The 22,808-nt window shown below is 42.5% G+C and overlaps 1 protein-coding gene across 2 annotated transcripts in view; it reads left to right on the top strand.

Moving 5' to 3' along the window:
- Positions 1 to 22,808, top strand: part of IFT81 (intraflagellar transport 81) — a 135,207-nt gene that overhangs the window by 89,410 nt on the left and 22,989 nt on the right. For both annotated transcript variants that reach the window (XM_066603266.1, XM_066603267.1), the window contains 4 exons: positions 8,115 to 8,204; positions 10,459 to 10,545; positions 18,294 to 18,365; positions 18,442 to 18,527. In XM_066603266.1, the coding sequence (XP_066459363.1) occupies positions 8,115 to 8,204; positions 10,459 to 10,545; positions 18,294 to 18,365; positions 18,442 to 18,527 (335 nt within the window). The remainder of the gene's footprint in view (positions 1 to 8,114; positions 8,205 to 10,458; positions 10,546 to 18,293; positions 18,366 to 18,441; positions 18,528 to 22,808) is intronic.

Genomic DNA, 22,808 nt, shown 5'->3' with positions numbered 1-22,808 from the left:
AAAACTTGACACTTTTTACACCGCTGGAACTCTCTTTCTGTGGTCTGAAGGAGTAGTTGGGAGTAAACAGGTGAGCTGGTCCCTCTTTTTTTTAATGTGGTTTAGTGTACTGATGAAGCTGTTATCACCGATGTCATCATAGATGATGATAATTATTATATTACTACACAAAACAGCACTCTTATTTAGAGCCCTAAAGCATTAAAAATATTATGGAAAGCTTCATTGTCGGAAGTTGGAACCCAAATCCTGCATATGCCACACACTGCGAAAGCAAGTATTTTTTGCATTTTTTTTACATTTCCTAATAAGGGCTAATAATGCTATTATTTTTTTATTGCTTTTATTTTTTATAATTACAAAGGTGCTATTAAAAGATATGCTATATATGAGATTGTAATGAGAGATCCCAAAGTTTTGTATGCAAAAATAAGAGCTAAACAGTGACACTTATTGAAGAATGAAAGATAACAGTGAAGAAAGAGGAACAGTTTTGGTTGCTAGCCATTTTATTCACACTTGAGAAGTATTGTGAGTAGGGGCACCACATATTTTCATAGTTTTTCACCAAAGCATAATATATATTCATCCACTTTTGCAATTAGTTTGTTTTATTGTTCCAATGCATCTAAAATTAAGAAAAGAAACAACTTCACAAATAGCCTTAAAGGGGTTATCCCGAGGCAAACATCAAAATTTTACATTAGCCCATTCCCCTGTCACCCCCCCGGCATAAAATAGCATTTTAAAGCGTTTTTTAAACCGCTTGCTACTCACCGATGTGATGAAAGATGAACTTATAAAATTCTTCTCCCAAGATGGCCGCCGGTCCTTTCCCAGGGATGCACTGCGGTTTTCTCCCATGGTGCACCGCAGGTCTTCTCCCATGGTGCACCATGGGCTCTGTGCGCACGTTCCATTGCCGATTCCAGCCTCCTGATTGGCTGGAATCGGCACACGTGACGGGGCGGAGCTGCGTGATGACGCGTAGAAGGGGGGGGGGAGCCAGAACGCCGCTCGTGCCCGGACCGAGCAGAAGGGAGAAGACCCTTCTGCGCAAGCGTGTCTAATCGGGCGATTAGACGCTGAAATTAGACGGAGCCATGGAGACGAGGACGCCAGCAACGGAGTGGGTAAGTGAATAACTTCTGTATGGCTCATATTTAACCCCTTCCCGCTCCTGGACGTATCTGGTGGTACATCATGGTAGCGGGATACTTCCCGCAACATGACGTACCTGGTACGTCATGTCATTAAAGTGTCGCCGCGGTGACAATCGCGGCAACACAGCAGTGATGTCTGCTGACATAGTCAGCAGACAAGTGCTGCGTCCGGGCTGGGGACCAATCAGAGCGGTCCCTCCCCCACGATCGCTGTGATTGGTCAGGGAAAAACTCCCTGACCAATCACAGCGCAGCAGCGGACTTCGCGCTGTTTACAGTAGGGGCTCCATGTGCAAGCACCGCAGTGTGTTTCCGGTGCTTGTAGATAGAGCACCTACTGTGGTATTTGTGATAAAAAAGAGCGATTACTGTGTAGATTAGGCAGGGAGTGCGTGATCAGTGTAGTGTAGTGGAGTGTAGTGGAGTGTAGTGGAGTGTAGTGTAGTGGAGTGGAGTGGAGTGGAGTGGAGTGTAGTGGAGTGGAGTTAGTGATCAGTGTAGTGGAGAGGAGTTAGTCATCAGTGTGGTGTAGTGGAGTGAGTGTTAGTGATCAGTGGGGTGTAGTGTAGTGAGTGATTGATCAGGCAGTGTAGTGTAGTGAGTGTAGTGAGTGATTGATCAGGCAGTGTAGTGTAGCAGAGTGGAGTGAGTGATCAGAAGTGCAGTGTAGTGAGTGAGGGATCTGTAGTGTGTGATCAGAAGTGTAGTGAGTGAGCTGTAGCGTGCGATCAGCAGTGTAGTGTAGCGCAGCGTGTAGTCAGTGTATCCCTTGGTGTAAAAAAAAAAAAAAAAGTTCCTGTTGTTCCCATTTTGTTACCTGTCCCGTCACCCGTTATTAGTTAGTGTAGCGTTTAGTTAGTCCGTCTAGTGTGTAGCGTGTCGTTAGTCCGTGTACTGTCAGTGTATTCGTCTGTGTAAAAAAAAAACCAAAAAAACAAAAAAAGTTCCTGTTGTTCCCATTTCGTTACCTGTCCCGTCACCCGTTATTAGTTAGTGTAGCGTTTAGTTAGTCCGTCTAGTGTGTAGCGTGTCGTTAGTCCGTGTACTGTCAGTGTATTCGTCTGTGTAAAAAAAAAAAAAAAAAAAAACCAAAAAAGTTCCTGTTGTTCCCATTTCGTTACCTGTCCCGTCACCCGTCATTAGTTAGTGTAGCGTGTCGTTAGTCCGTCTAGTGTGTAGTGTGTCGTTAGTCCGTGTTGTGTCAGTCTATTCGTCTGTGTAAAAAAAAAAAAAAAAAACACTTACGTGAATACACCACATAAGTTTCCGCGTTCTTTCCGACCCCCGTCCCGTGGTCACCCCATCCCGCAGTGTCCCATCTAATAAAACTTTTTCCCCGTGTGCCCCATTTTATATAAATATGGCCCGCAGGAGGTACACTTCAGAGGAACTGTATGCAATCATTGCATCAGACTCGGACTCAGGTAGTGGTGATGACGACCCCACTTTTTTGGCATTCTCCGACTCCTCATCCTCATCCTCATCCAGCGAGTCTGAGCTCCCTGCACCCCCGAGAAGGCGTCCAAGGACCGCCACTGACCCCAATGCATCAGATGCTCACTGGAGTACCCCGGAAGATTACAGACCCCAGATCCCTGATTTTATTGGGAACCCAGGGATTCAATTTGACACGGAAGGGCTCAGAGGGAAGGACTTCTTCAAGTTTTTTTTTTCTGAAGAGTTCATTGCCCATATTGTTACCCAGACGAATTTGTACGCCCAGAATTTTATAGAAGAAAATCCCACCTCCAGCTATGCCAGACCCGATAAGTGGACCCCTGTGGATGCACCAGAGATAAAAAAATTTTGGGGGCTTATACTAACCATGGGGCTAATAAAGAAGCCAACAATCAGGGCGTACTGGTCTACCGATATTTTGTACCACACCCCAATGTTCCGCATGGCGATGTCGAGGACGCGCTTTGAGTGTATTTTAAAATTTCTGCACTACAATGACAACCAGCTGTGCCCCCCCAGCGATCACCCCAATTACGATCGGTTGTATAAGATCAGGCCCGTAATAGACCATTTTAACGCCAAGTTTGCCCAGGCGTATGCCCCACAAATAAACATTGCAGTAGACGAGTCCCTGGTACACTTCAAGGGGAGGCTAAAATTCCACCAGTACCTGCCCAGTAAGCGGGCACGGTATGGTGTGAAGTTGTACAAGCTGTGCGAAAGTACATCAGGGTACACCCACAAGTTCCGTATTTACGAGGGGAAGGACACTAAAATTGAGCCCCCAGAATGCCCCCCCGTGCTGGGAGTAACAGGGAAAATAGTGTGGGAACTGGTGCACCCACTATTAGACCAGGGTTACCATCTGTACCTGGATAACTTTTATACCAGTGTCCCCCTGTTTCAGTGCCTCGCTTCCAGAGGAACAGTGGCATGTGGCACTGTTCGGAAAAATCAAAAAAGCCTCCCTAAGACGCTGCTTGGGCAACTGCTCAGAAGGGGTGAGAGCCGGGCCCAATGCAGCGACAATGTATTGTGCGTTAAATATAAGGACAAGAGGGATGTCCTTATGTTGACGACAATACACGGCCACAGCAGTACCCCCTGCCCAGTACGAGGTACCAGTGCAGAGACCCCCAAACCAGACTGCGTCCTCGACTATAATAAGTACATGGGAGGGGTCGATCTATCAGACCAGGTACTGGAGCCCTATAGAGCCATGCGGAAAACACGGGTGTGGTACAAAAAACTGTCCGTGCACCTCGTACAGATGGCACTGTATAATGCCTACGTGCTGTTCCGAGGTGCAGGCCACAGGGGGACATTCCTTGAATTTCAAGAGGAAGTTATCAAGGACCTAATATTTGGGGACCAGGAGGTGGGGGAGAGGCCCAGTACTTCTGGAAGCGAGGCCACAAGAATTGTACCAGGGCAGCATTTTCTCAGTGAAATTCCCTCCACTGCGACGAAGGGAAGGCCCCAAAAGAGGTGCAGAGTGTGCTACAAACAGGGGATAAGAAAAGACACCATATACCAGTGTGAAACGTGCCCCACACAACCCGGCCTCTGTATAAATGAGTGTTTTAAGATCTACCACACGTCCCTAAAATTTTAATTTTTTTATTGCCCTGACGTTTTACCCTGATGTACTTCGCACAGCTTGTACATAAAGCCACATGCTAAGTCCTTCCCTTCTGAGCCCTGCGCCCTAAAAACAGTTTAGATTCACATATGGGGCATTTCCCTGTTGGGTAACATCATGGGTTACGTTTTCTCCTTCTGCCCCTGGTAAAAAATAAAAATCTGGGCCTAAACTGAGCATTATTGGAAAAATGTGAATTTTTCGTTCTCAACTCAAATTGTTAAAAAAAATTCCTCAAATACCTGTGGGTTCAAACCGCTCACTACACCCCTTAAAAAATTCCCTGAGGGGTGTAGTTTCCAAAATGGGGTCAGTTGTTGGGGGTCTCAAATGCACTGGTACCTCAGGGGCACTGCAAACACTACACGGTGTCTGAAAATTATTCCAGCAAAATCTGCATTCAAAAAAAGCGCTCCTTTCTTTCTGAGCCCTGCCATGTGCCCAAACAACAGTTTACATCCACATATGGGGCATTTCCGTGCTCGAGAGTAATTGGGTAATGCATTATGGACTATGTTTTCTCCTTCTGCCCCTGGTGAAAAATGAAAATCTGGGCCTTAAGCTGAACATTATTGGAAAAATGTGAATTTTTCGTTCTCAACTCAAATTGTTAAAAGAAATTCCTCAAATACCTGTGGGTTCAAACCGCTCACTACACCCCTTAAAAAATTCCCTGAGGGGTGTAGTTTCCAAAATGGGGTCAGTTGTTGGGGGTTTCAAATGCACTGGTACCTCAGGGGCACTGTAAACACTACATGGGGTCTGAAAATTATTCCAGCAAAATCTGCATTCAAAAAGCCAAGAAGCGCTCCTATCCTTCTGAGTCCTGCCATGTGCCCATACAACAGGCTACGTCCACATATGGGGCATTTCCGTGTTCGAGAGCAACAGGGTAACGCATCATGGGGTATGTTTTTTCCTTCTGCCACTGGTAAAAAATATAAATCTGGGCCTAAAGCTGAACATTATGTGAAAAATGTGATTTTTTCGTATTGAACTCAAACTGTTAAAAAAAATTCCTCAAACATCTGTGGGTTCAAACCGCTCACTACACCCCTTAATAAATTCCCTGAGGGGTGTAGTTTCCAAAATGGGGTCAGTTATTGGGGGTTTCAAATGTACTGCTACCTCAGGGGCACTGCAAACACTACATGGGGTCTGAAAATGATTCCTGCCAAATCTGCATTCAAAAAGACAAGAAGCGCTCCTTTCCTTCTGAGACCTACCATGTGCCCATACAACAGGCTACGTCCACATATGGGGCATTTCTAAAAACTGCGGAATCTGGGTAATACATTCCAAGTTTTGTTTCTTTGCTAACTCCTACTGTTTTATATTAAAAAAAAGGTTTTATATTGAAAATCAGTAGAAAAAAGGAACTGTTCTAATTTTTGATGCACTTTCCTTTAATTCCTGTAAAACATCTAAAGGGTTAATAAACTTTCTAAATGCCATTTTGAATACTTTGAAGGGTGCTGATTTTAAAATGGGGCAATTCATGGGGGATTCTGATATACAGGCTCGGCAAAACTATGTCTGAACTGCATTGGTCCTTAAAAAATTTAGATTTTGAAATTTGCTAGTAAATGTGAAAAATTACTGCTAAATTTATATAGTTTGTGGAGTCTGCAAAAAGTAAAATAACACTTAAAAAATTATTGCTGTGTAAAGTAGGCCTATGGGAAATGTTAATTAATAACTATGTTGTGGTGTTTGACTTTCTATCTTACAAAGAAAACAATTCAAAGTTTGAAAATTGTGAATTTTTCCAAATTTTCAGTAAATTTGGATTTTTTTTCCTAATAAGGACAAAATTTATTGATGAAATTTTTACACTAACATAAAGTACAATATGTCACGAAAAAACAATCTCAGAATCACCTTGATAAGTAAAAGCATTCAAAAGTTATTAGCACAGAAAGTGACAGATGTCAGATTTGAAAAATAAGGCTTGGTCCTTAAGCTCAAAATAGGCCATGTCATTAAGGGGTTAATGCACGATGTATATTACAAAGTGCATTAATATGGCCATACAGAAGTGTATAACCCCACTTGCTTTCGTGAGACAACCCCTTTAATTAAAAATATCCTTCAATTTTGTGTCTACAGTTACTATGAAGACGTAATTTTGTGATGGCAGACTACAAACAAATGTCTTGTAGGTCTTGTAGTCTGACGTTGCAGCCACGTGTTCATCTGTCTCCTCTTCTACTATTTGTTGGTTGGTAGAAAGTGGGGGTCAGGTAAAAAGAGAGAGAGTGAAGCAGAATTGGACTACACATTAGTTTGTAGTCTTTAACTATGGAAACGCATGCAAAAGTCCTGCAATAGTGCAGTAGATACAAACTGTTAGGGTGGTTTTAATGAAGAATATTTGTAAACTTGCTACATTGAAATATAGAATTGAGTATACGAGTAACATTGGAAATAATTCAATTCCTTGTACTTGTAGATCCGGGGTGTCAAACTCATTTTCACCAAGGACCACATCAGGTTTATGGTGACCATCAAAGGGCCGATTGTAAGGCCCCCTGTCCACGGACTTGATTTCGCCGGCGGTAAATCGCTGGCGGATCACGCCCTGTGAAGCTTTCCATAGCGTTGCTGTGGAAAGTGCCGGCCACGTGTCCACGAGCAGAGAATCATTGCGATTCTCCACCTGCAGCCGGTGATAGTGAGGGCTCATTCACACCAGCGTATTTGCGTACATAATATGCAGTGAATAGAAGCCATTGATCTCAATGAGTTCATTCGCTTGATGTATATTTTCACACAGCATGACCTATTTTGTTGCGTACTACGCACCCAAATAGGCCATTCAAGTGAATGGGCCGCGCAAATACGTGGTGAATGCGCAGGAAACCTATATATTCACTGCATATTTGCGCACCATTTCAGTGGGCCCATCTGCGCTCTTTTTTCCATGCCCAAATATGCAGGCATAAGCGATTTTCGATTGCGCACATACACAGCGTATTTGTGTGACCGAAATACGATTACACCCGTGTGAACGAGCTCTAATAGTGACTCCTATAATGGTCCCAGTAAAAATAACGACCCCCACAGTGGCCCAATTAGTAATATTAACCCCCTCAGTAGTAATACCCCAATAGCAACATTAACCCTCCCTCAGTAACAATATTAACCCCCCTCAGTAATAAGATTAACTCCCCCCAGTAATAATAATAAGCCCCTCTCAGTAATAAGTCCCCCTCAGTAATAATAAGCCCCCCTCAGTAAATATAATAAGTCGCCCATAGTAAATATAATAATTCCCCCCTCAGTAACAATAAGTCCCCCCTCAGTAACAATAAGTCCCCCCTCAGTAACAATAAGTCCCCCCTCAGTAACAATAAGTCCCCCCTCAGTAACAATAAGTCCCCCCTCAGTAACAATAAGTGCCCCCTCAGTAACAATAAGCCCCCCTCAGTAATAATAGTTCCCCCCCCAACCCATATACTTACCTCCTCCTTGCTGTCAGCGCCACTCCCCCTCTGCTCGCGCTTATCCCGGTTGCACACTGACGTCCGTGTGTGCTCCCGGCATGCTTCCTCCCCGAGTCCTCTCCTGCGGAACTGATGAGCAGAGGACTCAGGGGAGGAGGATCCTGGCTGCACACTGACGTCAGTGTGTGCTGGCATCCGCGCTAACAGCATGATTACCAGCGGGGAGCTGCGGCACCCCAGCTGGTGTTCGCTACAGTAGTGAGCGGCGGCGAAACGCTGTGGGCCATATAACTTGAGGCAGCGGGACGGACTTGGCCCGCAGGCATTGTGTTTAACACTTGTGTTGTAGATGTATTTGCTTGGAAAATATATTGACCTGTTCAGTTTTTTTGTATTTCTCTTTAGGTAAAGAAATTGAACTCCATGATAGAAGATAAAAAATCCGGATTGGCTCCAGTTATAAAAGAGCTAAGGCCCTTACGCCAGAAGTGCCAGGTTTGAACAAGTATATTAAATACTAGTAGATAGGCCATCCCAGGATGGCGACTGTAATTGAAAATGCATCCACTATAGGACAGAGTTCTTGTCCCGGGATAATGACTGCAATCTCTATATGTGAATATCCATGCTCTCAGAAATTACTTAGTGGAATTAGGAATAATGGTTGTAATGCAAAAGTCTCAGCTATTTCGAATACACAAAATACTCAGGACATAGCATCGTGGAGGGCCTTTTGTGTTTTGCACCTGTACAGCCCTTCGATGTGGGTGCCTGGGTGCAGCAGAAGTGGCTGGCCACAGGTTGGTGAAGGAGAAGCAGCTGAGCCAAACATGCAGGTTAGTGTAGTAGAAGCTGCTCACCGCTACACTGCTAATTCCAAAGCACAGTGAAGTGAGACTAAATGAGACCACTTCCTCCCCACCCTTGCTTGGTACCTCCCACAATCGCAATACACTGCTCATTTCCATTTCTGTACAGCTCTTCTATGTGGATGCTGACTGTTAGCCTCATTACCACAGGCGGGTTTGAATTACGGAATCCGCACGGATGATCCGCAGTTCAAACCACCCATAGGGAGACATGTGCAGCAAGCTGCTTGAGCCTTCTCCCCGCTGTCATCTTCCTGCTCGTCTGAATTTCCCCAATCATTCACAGCCATTCAGTGAATAACATCACTGAATGGCTGTGATTGGTTTATCGAGCATGGCTGTGATTGGCTGGCGCTCGATCCAATCACAGTGCTTACTTACACAGCGCTGACAGCGGGGGAATTCAAAGACGAGCAGGGAATTGACAGCGGGAAGAATTCTCAAGTGGCTTGCCGCACCGCCGGGGAGACCATTGCGCTGGGGACACAGACGCCAGCTGAGAGGTGAGTATTGCATTTTTTTTACCTGGTATATACTTATAGCTAGGCTTATAGTCGAGTCAATAAGTTTTACCAGTTTTTTGTGGTGAAACCTATTTACTCGGCTTCTACTTGGGTTGGCTAATACTCGAGTATATATGGTATATAAGTAGCAATTTAGGATAAGGCCACATGAGTGGAATTGAAGGAAGTCTATTTCACAGCCAAACTGAGGTGATTCTGTTACTGTTTCTTTCAAAAATCACAACAAAACCGCTAACTCTGTGTGTGGTCTCATCTTTGTCATCCTTAATCAGAGACAATATTTTATGGGCTTTGTTTAAAACCGGTTTTCAGATATTAGTGGTTTGTGTATATGTATACAGGTTTAGTTCACACAGCAGTAATGACATGTCACAACATTATATCACCACAAATGTTTGTATTAAATGTGTTTAAATGATAGTTCCCACAATTATAGTTGTAGTTTTAAATAGAAATCATTTTTATTGTCTGTACAACTATGAAGGGGAGCTGTACATGCTGCGGTGTGAGCTCATTTAAAAAAAGCAGTGAGTGATTATACCTGTGCTTTATTTACCTACTTTTGTTATGCTAGATTAGTTACCTTTACCACACTGCCACTTGGTCCGTTCATTGTCAGAGAAGCAAGACTCTACCAAGAACCCTTCTATTAAAGGAGTCGTCCAGTTGTGAACTATTGATGGCATATCCTCAGGATAGATCATCAGTGGTAGATTGGTATGGGTCTGTCACCCAGGACTCTCACTAATCAGTTGTTCATGGGGTCGTGCTTGTGCCCTGGGCTGATTTCTGCTGTAAGCAGACAGCTCCATTCTTGCTGCAGTGGCCAGGATTGGTATTACGTTCCCATTCATTACATTGGGAACTTAGCCTGCAATTCCAATCTTGGCTACTGTAGTAAGAACAGAGCTGTGTGCTTCCTGTAGAAATCAATGCAGTATATGACTGCACTGGTCCAGTCAACAAATGATTAGTGGGAGTTTATATAAAGAAAATCTACTATGGACGGGGTCCAACTTAATATAGTCTTTTCACTTTAATAGATTCACTTCTCTACAATGTTCGAGTCTAGGGGAAAACAGTGCTCTGTGCCTCGCAACAGTTCGTCATACTAGTTGCTTCAGAACAGCTTGATTTAGGAGCCTTGTGTCTGTCTTAAGTATCAGACAGCATGAATATTCCCTTGCTATGCGTGAAAGTGAAATGATACACATCTGCTGAGTTTAAGTAAGCAACACTCTGTGTGCCAAGACGATAGACTCAAGCTGCTGACTGACAGGGACATACATTTCTCTGTGCCATGTGCTGAGGTATCCTAGTACGTGCTGACATGAATCTCTGTCCTTTTCACATTAGGAGCTAACCCAGGAGTATGATGAAAAGAAAGCACAATATGACAGCTGCGCGGCTGGCCTGGAGAGTAACTGTTCCAAGCTAGAGCAGGTATCATTTTCTTTAACCTGTACAAATAAACATTATGGATGCTTACCTGGAAGTCTGTATGTATGTTGTACATACAAATTGGATGTGTGTATTAAAAAATCACATAATGCAATATTTAGGTTGGAGCCAAAAATCTTTTATCTCGTCTTCAAAGTTTAATGATGGGCAAAAAAAGATTATTTTTTTTCTGCCATGCTATGGATGCATCATCTCTTTTTTTAAAGGGCTGTCTGGCTTAGCCAACTGCTATCCATGAGCCCTTCTCAGGAATCCCTTCTAATCACTAGTACAAAGAGATTATACAAAAAGCAGATCTCCCTCTGGAGGACAACTCATTAGTTTTAATGGGTTCCACTGAATGTTTCACTTCTCCTGCAATGGCTGCAATGGAATGAGGACTTGCTGGCAGCTTTCCATGTCAATAATAGCTGACAGTGAGGTCCCTTGCAATCAGCTCAAAGTCTAGCAAAATGTTTTATACTAAGGGGCAATCCCTTTTAAGCTTATTTACCTGGCGCTTCATGATGCAGAGAAACTGTGGTTTCCTGGCCCACTTCCTCTAAGTCATGACACTCTTGTACATAATGGTATCTTGGTTAGCCTGGTCTTTTTTAAAAATCTGTCTTTCCTCTGCTACGTGCTTTTTAAAAGTACTTTTACATGGGAATAATTAAAACGATGGCATAAAAGATCAGCGATGAGCTCATCATTCAGTTTAAACAGTGGCCGTTTAGTAGTGAACAGCCGCTGTGTTATCTCAGTGGAAAGGGGCGGGGGAGCGAGAGGAGAGAAATCTCCTGCACTGCCCCGTCCCCCTGCTGGCCACTCAGTAAGCGAAAAAGCTCTGCTAGCTACCGTGCAGGAGCACGTGAGCAAAGAAACACAGGGACGAGTGTTGGGCATTGTTTGCCCGACATTCGTCCCGTGTAAATGGACCTATATTTATGACAAGGCATATACATGGATGTCAATAATTGGCACATAAAAGGATTCACTAACTCAGGGACCATAAAACCTTCACTCCCTTATTAGTGACTATTCTTTTAAGTGCAAAATATATTTAAAGACTCTATAGTGATGGGCCCTGTTCCACTGGATTGACAGATAGAAAATTTGGTGTCATATTCAAAAGGGGGTCAGAAAACAAACCTGAAAACTATAGGCTGGTAAGTCTGACTTCTATTGTGGATAACATGTTTGAAGGGTTTCTAAGAGATACGATCATAGAGTACTTCAATGAAAATGGATGCGTAACTCCATATCAGCATGGATTTATGATGGGTCGCTCTGGTCAAACCAATCTGATCAGCCTCTATGAGGAGGCAACTTCTAGACTGGACCAGGGAGAGTATATCTTGATTTGTTTTTTTTTATGAACGGTACATACTCTGTTATACCCTACATTACTAGTGTGGTATAGCAGGGGTCAGTACTGGGCACTTTTCTTTTTATGTTTAATCTGTTTATTAACTTTCAAATAAAACAGTACAGTTAGAAACATATATTGACATACTTATTGAGTATTGCATTACAGTGCTCTCCACTGTATATTTTGAACTAAACAAGGCAATTGTATAAGTGGATTTGCGGCCTCTGTTGAATCTTCTATTAACGAAGTGTCTGGGAACGAGCCCTTAAAATAAAATGGCACCTGATGGAACACCGGGAGCAACAAACATAATGTTGTTATAATAAAGATTAAGTAAAGCTATACTAAGAAAGCTAGCCTTTAAGAAAGTAGCAGAATATGGTGAAAAAAGAATTGCTAAATAATATATAATAAGTTTGTAAACCAACAAAAAGGGGAAAATAAGGAAGTAAATAAAAATTGCATGTAAGTAGAAGGGGGGGGGGGGGTATGAGAGAGTTGCCCAGTAATTCATCTCATCTGCTCAGTGGTGGGGAATCAATGTTTTTGCTGCTGTCAGAAAGTGACGAAGCAATCCTCTTTTTGTCTGAGCAAAAGACCCTGGTATAATAGACAGTAAGGCTAGTTGAGGGGGACACGTCTATTTTGTCTCGAGGGACCGGCTCATATATCTGGAAGACCATGTCCCAGAAGCTTCCAAGTGCCGAGCACTGTCACCATATATGGATGATAGTTCCAGACCCTGAGCCACATCTCCAGCAGGAGTCCAATACTGCATGGTAAGTGTGATAGCCAATAAAAAGGTGCTAATGTAAGCACCGAAACACGTTGCCTGTTATATTAAAGCTTTGGATTGTACCTCCGTGGATTCGAGTGTACTTCCTTCCATCTGCTTGAATCGACACTTCAAGGAGGGGGCTTCTGAACATCATATCCCCCTCCTGTCCAGTAAGTGCTTTCCCCTTGCTATTTCTTCTACTATTTGGACACACATCTTTTTCGTATCACAGTATCGTGAAACGCAGAGACGTTTTTTCGAATAGAACATTATTTGCATTTCTTTCTCTCGGGGGGCTTTCTCTGCTAAGAGAAGTCCTTCTTATGTTCTGCAGCTCTCCCTATACCTCGGGGATTGGATACACGTGAATCGTAATTTAAGGACACAACCTTGTGGCGCATTCCTATCGTGTTCCTGATAGAGAACGATCCAGACAGGAGACCATTCACGTGGATCTGCACTATCAAAGGCCTTCTCCATGTTCACTGAAAGGAGTCAGAATGGGGTGTTCAGAGTTTTAGCTTTGCTTAGCAAGAGAAGGGTCTTGTTAGTATTGTCCTTCGCCTCCCTCCCTTTTATGAAACCCACTTAGTCATTGTGGATGGGTTTGGTAGAATGGGTCCCAGTCTGTTCGCCAGCACCTTAGAAAAGAGTTTTAGGACTACGTTAATCAGGGATATAGAGCAGTAACTCAAGCACAGAGATGGGTCTTTCCCAGGTTTCGGGAGTACCGTAATACGTGCAATAAAAGACTGGTGCGGAAAAGGAGGGCAAGGGATATCTAATTGAATGTGACTTCATGATAGGGGTGAAAGTCTCATTCAAAGTCTAAACATTTTAAAGATCTTGGGAGTGTTCCCATCCTGACCTGACATTTTATCCGTAGGGGATGTTTTAATTACCTCACCTATTTTTTCCTCAGAGATAACTTCCTTCAGTGATGCCACCACTTGCAGAACCGTCTCACTTGTATAAATGGCCATTCGGGCTTGTAGTGAACTATATTGAGATTTTAAAGGTCATAATAGTACTCCCTAAAGGTCTCTCTTATCTTTTCAGGGTTGTTTACCTTACTCCTAGACTTTTCCTGGATGTGAGGAATGAAAGTGTGCCCCACCCTAGTGTGAAGGAAACAAAAGAGAGCACTGCACTTGTTAGCGTGTTCGTAAGAGTAGTGTTTCAATATATCGTGATAATATAAGTATTTTTGATCCAGAAGGCTTCTCAGCTCTTCTTTGGTATTAAGAAGTTTGTTCAATACCACCTGGGAGCCTGAGTTTTTGTGCGACTCCTCAACAAAGTCAATTTTAGCTAATAGGGAATTTATTTTGGCCAATCTCTTCCTTTTAGACCATGTTCCATGTTTAATAAGTATTTCCCACATTACGCATTTTAATGCTTCCTATTGGGTTGGTAATGGGGCTTTGATTGGGAAGTTAACAGTTCGCTAATGTAAATAATTTGTTCCAGAGCTTAATTTTAAGGAATGCAAAATGTCCTTTGAGGTCTGCAAGCGTGTCCAAGACCTCATCAGGTGTTACCTTATGGACTGCGATAAAGACTCCTCTGGATTTCGCTGTGGGGTTCGAATTATGAAACCATGTATTGTAGTACCTATCCCTGATGTTAAGGATGTGCCCGTAACGGAAATGAGTCTCCTGAAAGAAAACATGAGTCCGCTGTGTAGATGATACAGTATTTAACTGCGCTTTTATGCTGCATTGAGGCCTCCTGCATTTTAGGAGTAAAAATCTACCTGAGCCATCTTGCGATGAGGGGAAAGGGAGACAAACAAGTGAGCCAAAAGAAAAAAAATGTAAAAAAAGTGATGTTTTTGTATGTATTCTTTATTTATTCATTTAAGGAAATGGGTAAGGGAGGCTACAACAATGGCAGAATCATGATAGGGGAGAAATCACAGTGTGACTCATTCAAATAAACAATAAACGTACAACAATGACCACTCTGTTGAAATATGCAATGTAATGTATCAGATGAGAATACAGAGGTTGAAACATTGATAAAGTAAAGACAAATAGTGGGATGAAAGTAATCCAGTGGCTATTTAAGGGGTGAGGGAGATGGAGATAAGAGAAGTTGGGAAGAGAAAGAATAAAGAGAGAATAGAGAAGAAGAAAGTGTGGAAACTAGGTAACGAACTAAGTCAGGAAGCCCAACAACAAGCTGGTCAGACTTATTACTGAGGCAATTGCTCCTCACTTAGTTACAGGGAAAGCAATTATACCTCTTTGGGCGAAAGAAATTAATACCTGTACCCATACGTATGGGACGCGGTTTCTATGGGAAGTTACTTCCTCCCCGAGAAGTGCTCCCCAACCCATATTGCTATATAACTGAATACATTTTATTTCTACAAAGCGTGTAAAACCAACAAATGACAATAAATGGGAAACTATGGTTAATTACAAACTTTGCATGAGCCAGCCCCAAGGTACCCATCTCTTAATTGGAGGGATCTCCCTCACTGAGCAACAGTGAACCTCGCAGCAAGACCCCGTTCAGTGTGAACAGGCAGTGCCCAATAAATCTTCACAGGGCCTTACTATGGGAGAACCAAAATATGTTGCATCCATATACTCCCGGGGGCCAGGGCAGTTGCGCAGTGGGGAGGTCTGCCACAGACAGTCACATCCAGCACCCCTCAGGAGCCCCGAACAAAAGAACCAGAGAGTCACAGTGGTTTAAGTGGAAAGTGGGAGGACCCCCGATTGGGCTTCTGCAGGTCTACCTCTCACGCTTCTCCATGGGCCACGTCGTGGATGCGGCTGGAGGTCCAAAGACTGGGGGGAAGGGCAGAGCAGGCCACTCCGGAAGGGTGATTGATAGAAGACCCAAAGCTGACAAGAAAGCAGGGAGGTCTCTCGGGTGGCATAATTCCTCCATAAGACCTTCGTAGCGAACCTGCAAACAAAAGGGGAAGTCCCAGGTGTATGTCAAGCTGCAGTGATAGAGTTCCTCTTGGACAATTTGTAGACCTTTTCGCTTCAGGAGTGCGAGGCGTGAAAGATCTGGTAGCAACTCTAGCTGGGATCTTTGAAATAGAATGGAGCGTCGCTCTCTTGCCTTACACATAATGGCTGGTATTTATGAATACGGCAGCTAACATCTTGAGGTCTGAGTCTATAGATCTAGGACATAAGGACCTATGGAAGCTGTCCACCTCTAATGTGGTATCCAAGGGTACCCCCAGAATGTTGTTAAATATGCTGCGGAGGGCTTCCTCCAAGTGGGGTTGATCCAGGGACTCAGGGAGGCCTCCTATGCGGACGTTGTTCCTTCAGCCTCTGTTTTCTTTATCGTCCAAGGAATCTGCTATGAATTGGAGTTGGATAGAAACTGTGGCAAGGGCCATGGTATGAGTGTCTACTCTTAGACAAGGAAGAAACTGTACCCTCCGCAGCGATACCCTTCCTCCGAGCTGCTGCACTTCTGAGCAGACGTTGCTCAGCTCCGACCTGCAGGAAGCTTCCAACCATGTATTATAAGATTCCATGTCTTCCCTTGTAGGTATTAATCTGACCTAGGCACTCAACTCCCTGGCAGTACTGTCATGATGCAAAGATTGAGAATGACAACCCTCAAATTCTCCTGAACAGAGGTGAATGGGTGGAGTAGTTCTTTCTGAGGGGGGCTCCATCTTGTGCCCCTGGAGACCCCATGGACCCACAAACTAGAGGTGACCCAGTGGGGACAGCATAGCCAGAGGAAAGCTCGTCTGGACTCTGCAGGGCCCATGTGTTGTGGAGGCTGGGCGCTATAGTGCACCTCCCAAGTGCATTATGTCCTGTGTTTGGGGATAATACCCAGAGAGTCCCCTGTAGACTCTCCTGCAGGGGCTCCATGGTGGTCTGGAGTCTCCTTCTTCCCCTGTAGGGCTCTCTGTGTGCTCTACTTAGTCACATGGCAACCTTTGGAGTTCTCCTGCTGAGTGCCTAACTGTGTGTTCCAGGGTGGGCCACCTACGTTCTCCATGTATAGAACTGCGCTCCGGAAGCTCAGCGGAGAACCCTGGTCAGAAATCGCCCAATGCTACGGGAGTCCCCACCTGAGCTCCTTGATGGTTGTGAGTTCTGCCCTGCTTGCTGCTGCGCATCTGGTGCTCTTTCTAGAACAGGAGATTTGAAACAAGCTGCATCGCTTTGCCATAGCCATGCCATGCCTACCCTATTCTTAATATATTACATTGTGGGGGGATTGTACAGTAAAATATCAATATTTGCATATGTTACAAAACTATATAAAGTAATTAACACAAGAGGACAGTATAAGGTATTAAATGGATCTCGATAAATTGAGGACTTGGGCATAAAAGTGTCAGATGAGGTTTAACACTGATAAATGTAAGGTTATGCACATGGGTAAGGAATGTACAATTCATGTCACCCTTACGCACTAAATGGGAAACCACTGGGCAAAACTTATATGCAAAAGGACTTGAAAATTTTAATTAACTGTCAGCTGCTGCCAAGGCAAATGTGATCATTGGGTGCATCAAAAGAAGTATAGGGGCACATGATGAGAACATTGTTCTTCCTCTTTACAAGTCACTGGTCAGATCACACATGGAATATTGTGTAGAGTTTTGGGCACCGGTACTCAAGAAGGACATATCAGAGCTTGAGCTGGTTCAAAGACAGGCGACTACATTAATAAATTGAATGGGCGGATTACAATACCAAGAGAGGTTATCAAATTGGGGTTATTTAATTCAGAAAAAAATACAGGTGAGGGGAGACCTAATAACTATGTATAAATATATCAGGGCAACAATACAGAGATCTTTCCCATCATCTATTTATACCCAGGACTGTGACTGTAACAAGTGGACATTCCTTACTTCTAGAAAAAAGAAGGTTTCTACATATAAGGGGGGTCTTTACTGTAAGAGCAGTGAGACTATGGAACTCTCTACCCGAGGACGTGGTGATGGCAAGTCACTAAAAGAGTTCGAGGGGCATGGACGCCTTTCTTGAGTGTAATAATATGTTAGGAACTTTTTTTCCCCTTAAAATGAGAAAAATTGGATTCTACCTTTTTGCCTTCCTTTGGATCAACATTAGAGGGGTAATAGGTTGAACTAGATAGATGGACATAGTTTTTTTTCAGTCTTACGTACTGTTACAGAACAGCTAATTTGATACTTATTCTGGGGATTTCTTCTTAAGTGTATTATTTTACATTTGGAAACCTTAAACTGCAGTTTCCATTGTTTTGACCTTTTATCCATTAAGGCTAAATCTTGTCTTTCTCTATGTTCAAGACACCAGCAGGGGTATCAACCCGATTACACACTTTTGTGTTGTCGGCAAACAAACAGACCTTATCTGGTAAACCTTCTCCCATGCTATTTTTCGAATATGTTAAAAAGAATAGGACCCAGAACAGACCCTTGTGGTACACCACTTGTAACTCTTCCCTGGCCAGAATATACTCCGTTAACAATAACACTCTGATATCTTTTCACTAACGCTGCTGAACATGTATGATTTACATCTTAGCCTTTTAATTTTCTAGTGTGTTTTCACTATGTGTTCTATTTTTACTCTAGTTTAATTATGTAATTATTTATGTTTAACTCAGGAAGTGCGAGGGCTTCAGGAGGAGTGTAGCCAAGCCGAGACTCAGTATCATTACATCAACTTGATGAAAAAGGTTAGAATATGCAAATGTATCTAATAACATTCTTTGTGGTTTTGAACAGAAATAGTCACTCTGTATTCTTTGTTAGATTGCTGAAGTCCAGATACAGCGAGCCACAGATGAGATGAAAGCTTATGTCTCTCCGGACTCACAGGAAAGGAGGAAAGCTCTCAGGTAGGTTTACTGCATGCTACTGAGATTCTGGCTGCTGCTATGAGAAAGATAGGTTAGTTTCCTGCTTACCTGCAGAAAGGATGAATTAGGGAGGATGTACACCATAGGTTTTTTGATTAGTATAGTGGCTTGCATGGACTATGATCTTACAAACTGGGCATTACAGGAAGTGTAATGATCAGGTTCCTACTGCAATACAGTACAGTGTTTTATAGAGTAATGTATCTGTAATGCATCGAAAAAAGGGGATTTGCATTGTAAAATTACATAGAACATTACAATTAAATTAGGGTATTATAGTTTTTATTTATCGTCTAGTGAAAAGTTATATTACTTTCTAATATGATTTCTGGGTGTTTTTTCACAACCGTAAAGATCTCTGCTTTCAGTTATTCAATGAAGACCTTCATAGTTTACTTATAGGGGATAAAAAGATACAAAAATTACACAGGTACACAGCTTGTTACAGGACAGTTAGGTCTGCTACACATGGGTGGATTTGCATTGCGATATCCGGAGTGGATTCCGCAGCAAATCCAGCCCATAGCATGCTATGGCAAAATGTGATTTCCTACCTGCCCACGAGCGGAAAACAATGCGATTTTCCGCTCGCGGGTGAGAAATCGCAACATGCTGCAATTTTATGCGGGATATGCATGTCCAGCTTCCACTGGAAGCTGTCCGTCTCACGTCGCTTCTGCAATGAGCATTGGGGAAGTATCGCGGAATACACGTTATTGCAGGGTGCCTACTGTGCACACGCCGGCGGTGCTCGCAGAAGATGCAGGACAGATACGCAAGCGTCACCGGTCGGGCATCGGGCCGAACTCCGCTGCGGGAATCCTTATCAGAGCTTTTTCTTCTTGGGCTTGGTTCACACGCTGCAGCCACACTGCGGCCAATGTGCCAATCATGTGCTTTTCAAATTGACTCCTGCTAAAAAACAATTTCATTGTCAATGGCAACAAGGTTATGCAGGCAAAAAGCAATTTTCTATGCATCCATTAGCAATAAAAATACTTTTAGATGCAGTCCTTGTAAAACAATGCCGGTTGCCATGTCAGCACTGTTTTAAAGACTCACTTCAGTCTCGTTGGCGGCTCAAGATGTGAATCCAGCGTGATGAGTCTTTTAGGCATCATTTAACACCCTTCAACAAATACTTACATTAAATTTATATACATTTATATGCCATGTAAAAGTCATGAAAAACTGAAACATGTAGCTTCTAAGAATTGCTATCCCAAGGATTACTTTTATACGTTTTTTTCCTGCATTGCCTTTTATGTATTTGTTTATGAATATTTTATTATACTGGTTCTAAATCGATAAATAAGAAGCACTACATATGTACTAAAGTAGTGATGTAACAGGTTACTGCTTTAAGGTTGTAATTTGTGGCCAAAGTCAAGTGGGATATTTCTACCCATGGACTGCACATATAAGCTGATGATAAATAGATTTGTATTTTATTAATTTTTTCTCATGTCTATGGTCTTAACGTACTTCATAAGCCTACATAAGAAAAGATTTCATTAAGATAGGAAGATTAAAGATTAAAATCGATCTAATCTCTTGAGTCCACATTTTCCATGATAAAAACGCACCCATCATATGAGCGCTGACAAAATCTGAACCATGTATTTTGGTATCTAAATTTAGAACATTTTCAAATCATCGAGGCATTCTTTCCGAGGTCAGAATTATTAATAGCAATACAAGAAATCTGAATACCGCCCACAACACATTGTCCCAACTGCCTGTTCCCCTGCAGTCATTCCAACCAATATAGATGTCCCTGTGGCAGCTGAAGCTGTGTGGGAGTTTTGGTAATATAATCTATAATTATCGGAACGGTAAATGTATTCATACAATCTGCTAATGACATTATTGACTTGAATGAAGGGGCAGAAGAATACTGTAATGTTTTAGACCGTTTTTTTAAACCCCAGCATTTATGTTATATTTATGGTGCTGTTTGCTCTATTGACATCAGTGGGTTAAGCTGAAATATTACAACCATATGTAAAACACAATTTATACACGATGCAGTTAAAAAAAATAAAACTCTAGGAACTAATTCAAGAATAAAAAATCATCATGAACAGCAAGGCTGTGATAAAAACCACGTGTTAATCTGAAGGCTCCCACTTTTAAAGTATCTGTAATGATATCACACTAAACTATTGCTAATGATGCAATTTCCTTATGTAATTAAAGTGGCAACAAGGTAGAGTTTAACTTAATCAAGCACATCAGAAAAAGTTTTTTCTGCTTATCTATTTACAAATCCTCATAAATGAACGTATTTTGCAATTTTGTGCTTACCACGTGTTTATTCTTTCCTTTTCACTCTTTTTTCTCTATCATGTATTACATAACTGCTCTTTGAGTCATGGTGTATAGCAGCCACTCCACTGTTGGTGTCTTCTGTGTGCCTCTGCAAATGTTGAACGCTGTACAGTGCTCTCGAAAACGCTGTGCAAAATAGATAGGTTCACCGCGCGGCATGCCAAGATTTAAATCCCTCGAGCAGAGAATCGCTATGATTCTCTCTCGTGGATGCTGGCGCTGCGCTCTCCATAGTAATCCTGTGGAAAGCTTTATAGAGCATGATCCGTGGGCGATTTATCGCTTGCGGTTCATCGCCCGTGGACAGGCAACCTAAGGCCACTCTTGCACGCACTGCTTTTACAGCGTTTAGCATGGCGTTTTAAGCACCGCGCTAAACGCTGTTAAACTCCTCCATTGATTTCAATGGTGCTTCGCAGACTAGTTTTTGAACATGGCATTTCTAATAGTGAGATTTTCTAAAGCTTTCTGCTCTATTTTAGTTTGTTTTAGCGCTTTTTAATGCACCTCATGACCCTTGTAATGGGAGGTGCATTAAAAAGCGCTGTTCAAAAATGCAGTAAAACACATCATTTAAGATGTGGCATGTGTGCGATGATGTGCGTGAAAGTGGTCTAACTTTATACCACCTACTAGTTGGCTTAGTTCATGTCAAAATCGCACCCATTTTTGGTGAAATTTTGGCACCTTCCCCTCCCAATTTTTTTACTCTGACACAGTGAAAAAAGTTGCCAAAAGTATCTAAAACACATAGTAAATATGGTGCAATGCATGTTCAACAGTTTTCTGGTGTAATTTGGCGCTGGAAAACTGTTGACTTTTCAATAGTAAATCTGACCCAAAATACTTCTGTGGACTGCAGCTATTATCTTATCTGTGTATGGACTGCAGTGTGTATGGATGCTATCTGTACATGCACAGTGAGTGATAAGTGCAGGAGAAGGGGATGAAAAGAAGTGGCTGATAAGTGGAGAGAGAAGCATTTTTCTTTAAGATACATTGCTAAGTTTCTTATATTCGCTTATATTACTTAGGGTGTAATATTACTTAGGGCGCTTCTATTACTTGGAGATATGCCCGCTGATTTACGTCACGGGAGTAGCGCGATTAAAAACGCGATAGTGCCCACGAGTGATCGTGGATTTCCGCGGTCTCCATTAATATAGCATAGTAATGGAGACTTCGTGCGGCGTAAATCCACGGCAAATAGAACATGCCGTGATAAATTTCCTGCTGCGGAAATCCGCGGTAGAATTCTGCATGTGAGCATTGGCAGGCAGAAAGCTATTAGGTTCAATAGAACCTAATAGCCGCAGAATGTACGTGCAGATTTCCGCCGCAGGAAGCGCGGTAGAAATCCGTTCCTGGGCATTCACCCTTAGCTTAAAAGTTTAGTTACTCATTAATATGGAATTGCCCAAAGCTTCGGGTGCACTGGAAGAGATAGTAGAATTGCTATGGATCAATTATCAATAGTAAAGTCCAGAACAACCCCTTAACTACAGAGTTTGAGGAACTGTTTATATGTTAATTTAAAAATATATATATATTAGTGTATGGGGTGGTAAGGGTTAAGTGGCCACATATAATGTATATAGTCATGAAATCTATTAAATTAAAAAATTAAAATACAAACTATGGAGGGATAGGCATGCGAGTGGGCACATATGTCTGCAAACAAGCTTTCTTATGTGCATTTAAAGACAGGAAGCAGAGATTTTTTTGTTAATAGAAACTGATGATTTTGACCAGTGACGAATTTCAGGTCATATTCACTTAGGAAGCAGCCGTGTGTGGCTTATTTGTAATAATTCTCCATCTGATAGATTTTCAATTAAAAGTAGAAAATCATATTGCCTTTTGAGGCGTGGAATTAAAAAAAAGCTGAAATTGTGTTAAATGTTTAGATTGACTGTAGATTTCATGTGA

Source organism: Eleutherodactylus coqui, chromosome 5 (genome assembly GCF_035609145.1).
Source record: "Eleutherodactylus coqui strain aEleCoq1 chromosome 5, aEleCoq1.hap1, whole genome shotgun sequence".
Classification (NCBI taxonomy): domain Eukaryota; kingdom Metazoa; phylum Chordata; class Amphibia; order Anura; family Eleutherodactylidae; genus Eleutherodactylus; species Eleutherodactylus coqui.
The sequence above is the reverse complement of the archived record's forward strand: the minus strand, read 5'-3'. Positions and strand labels throughout refer to the sequence as shown.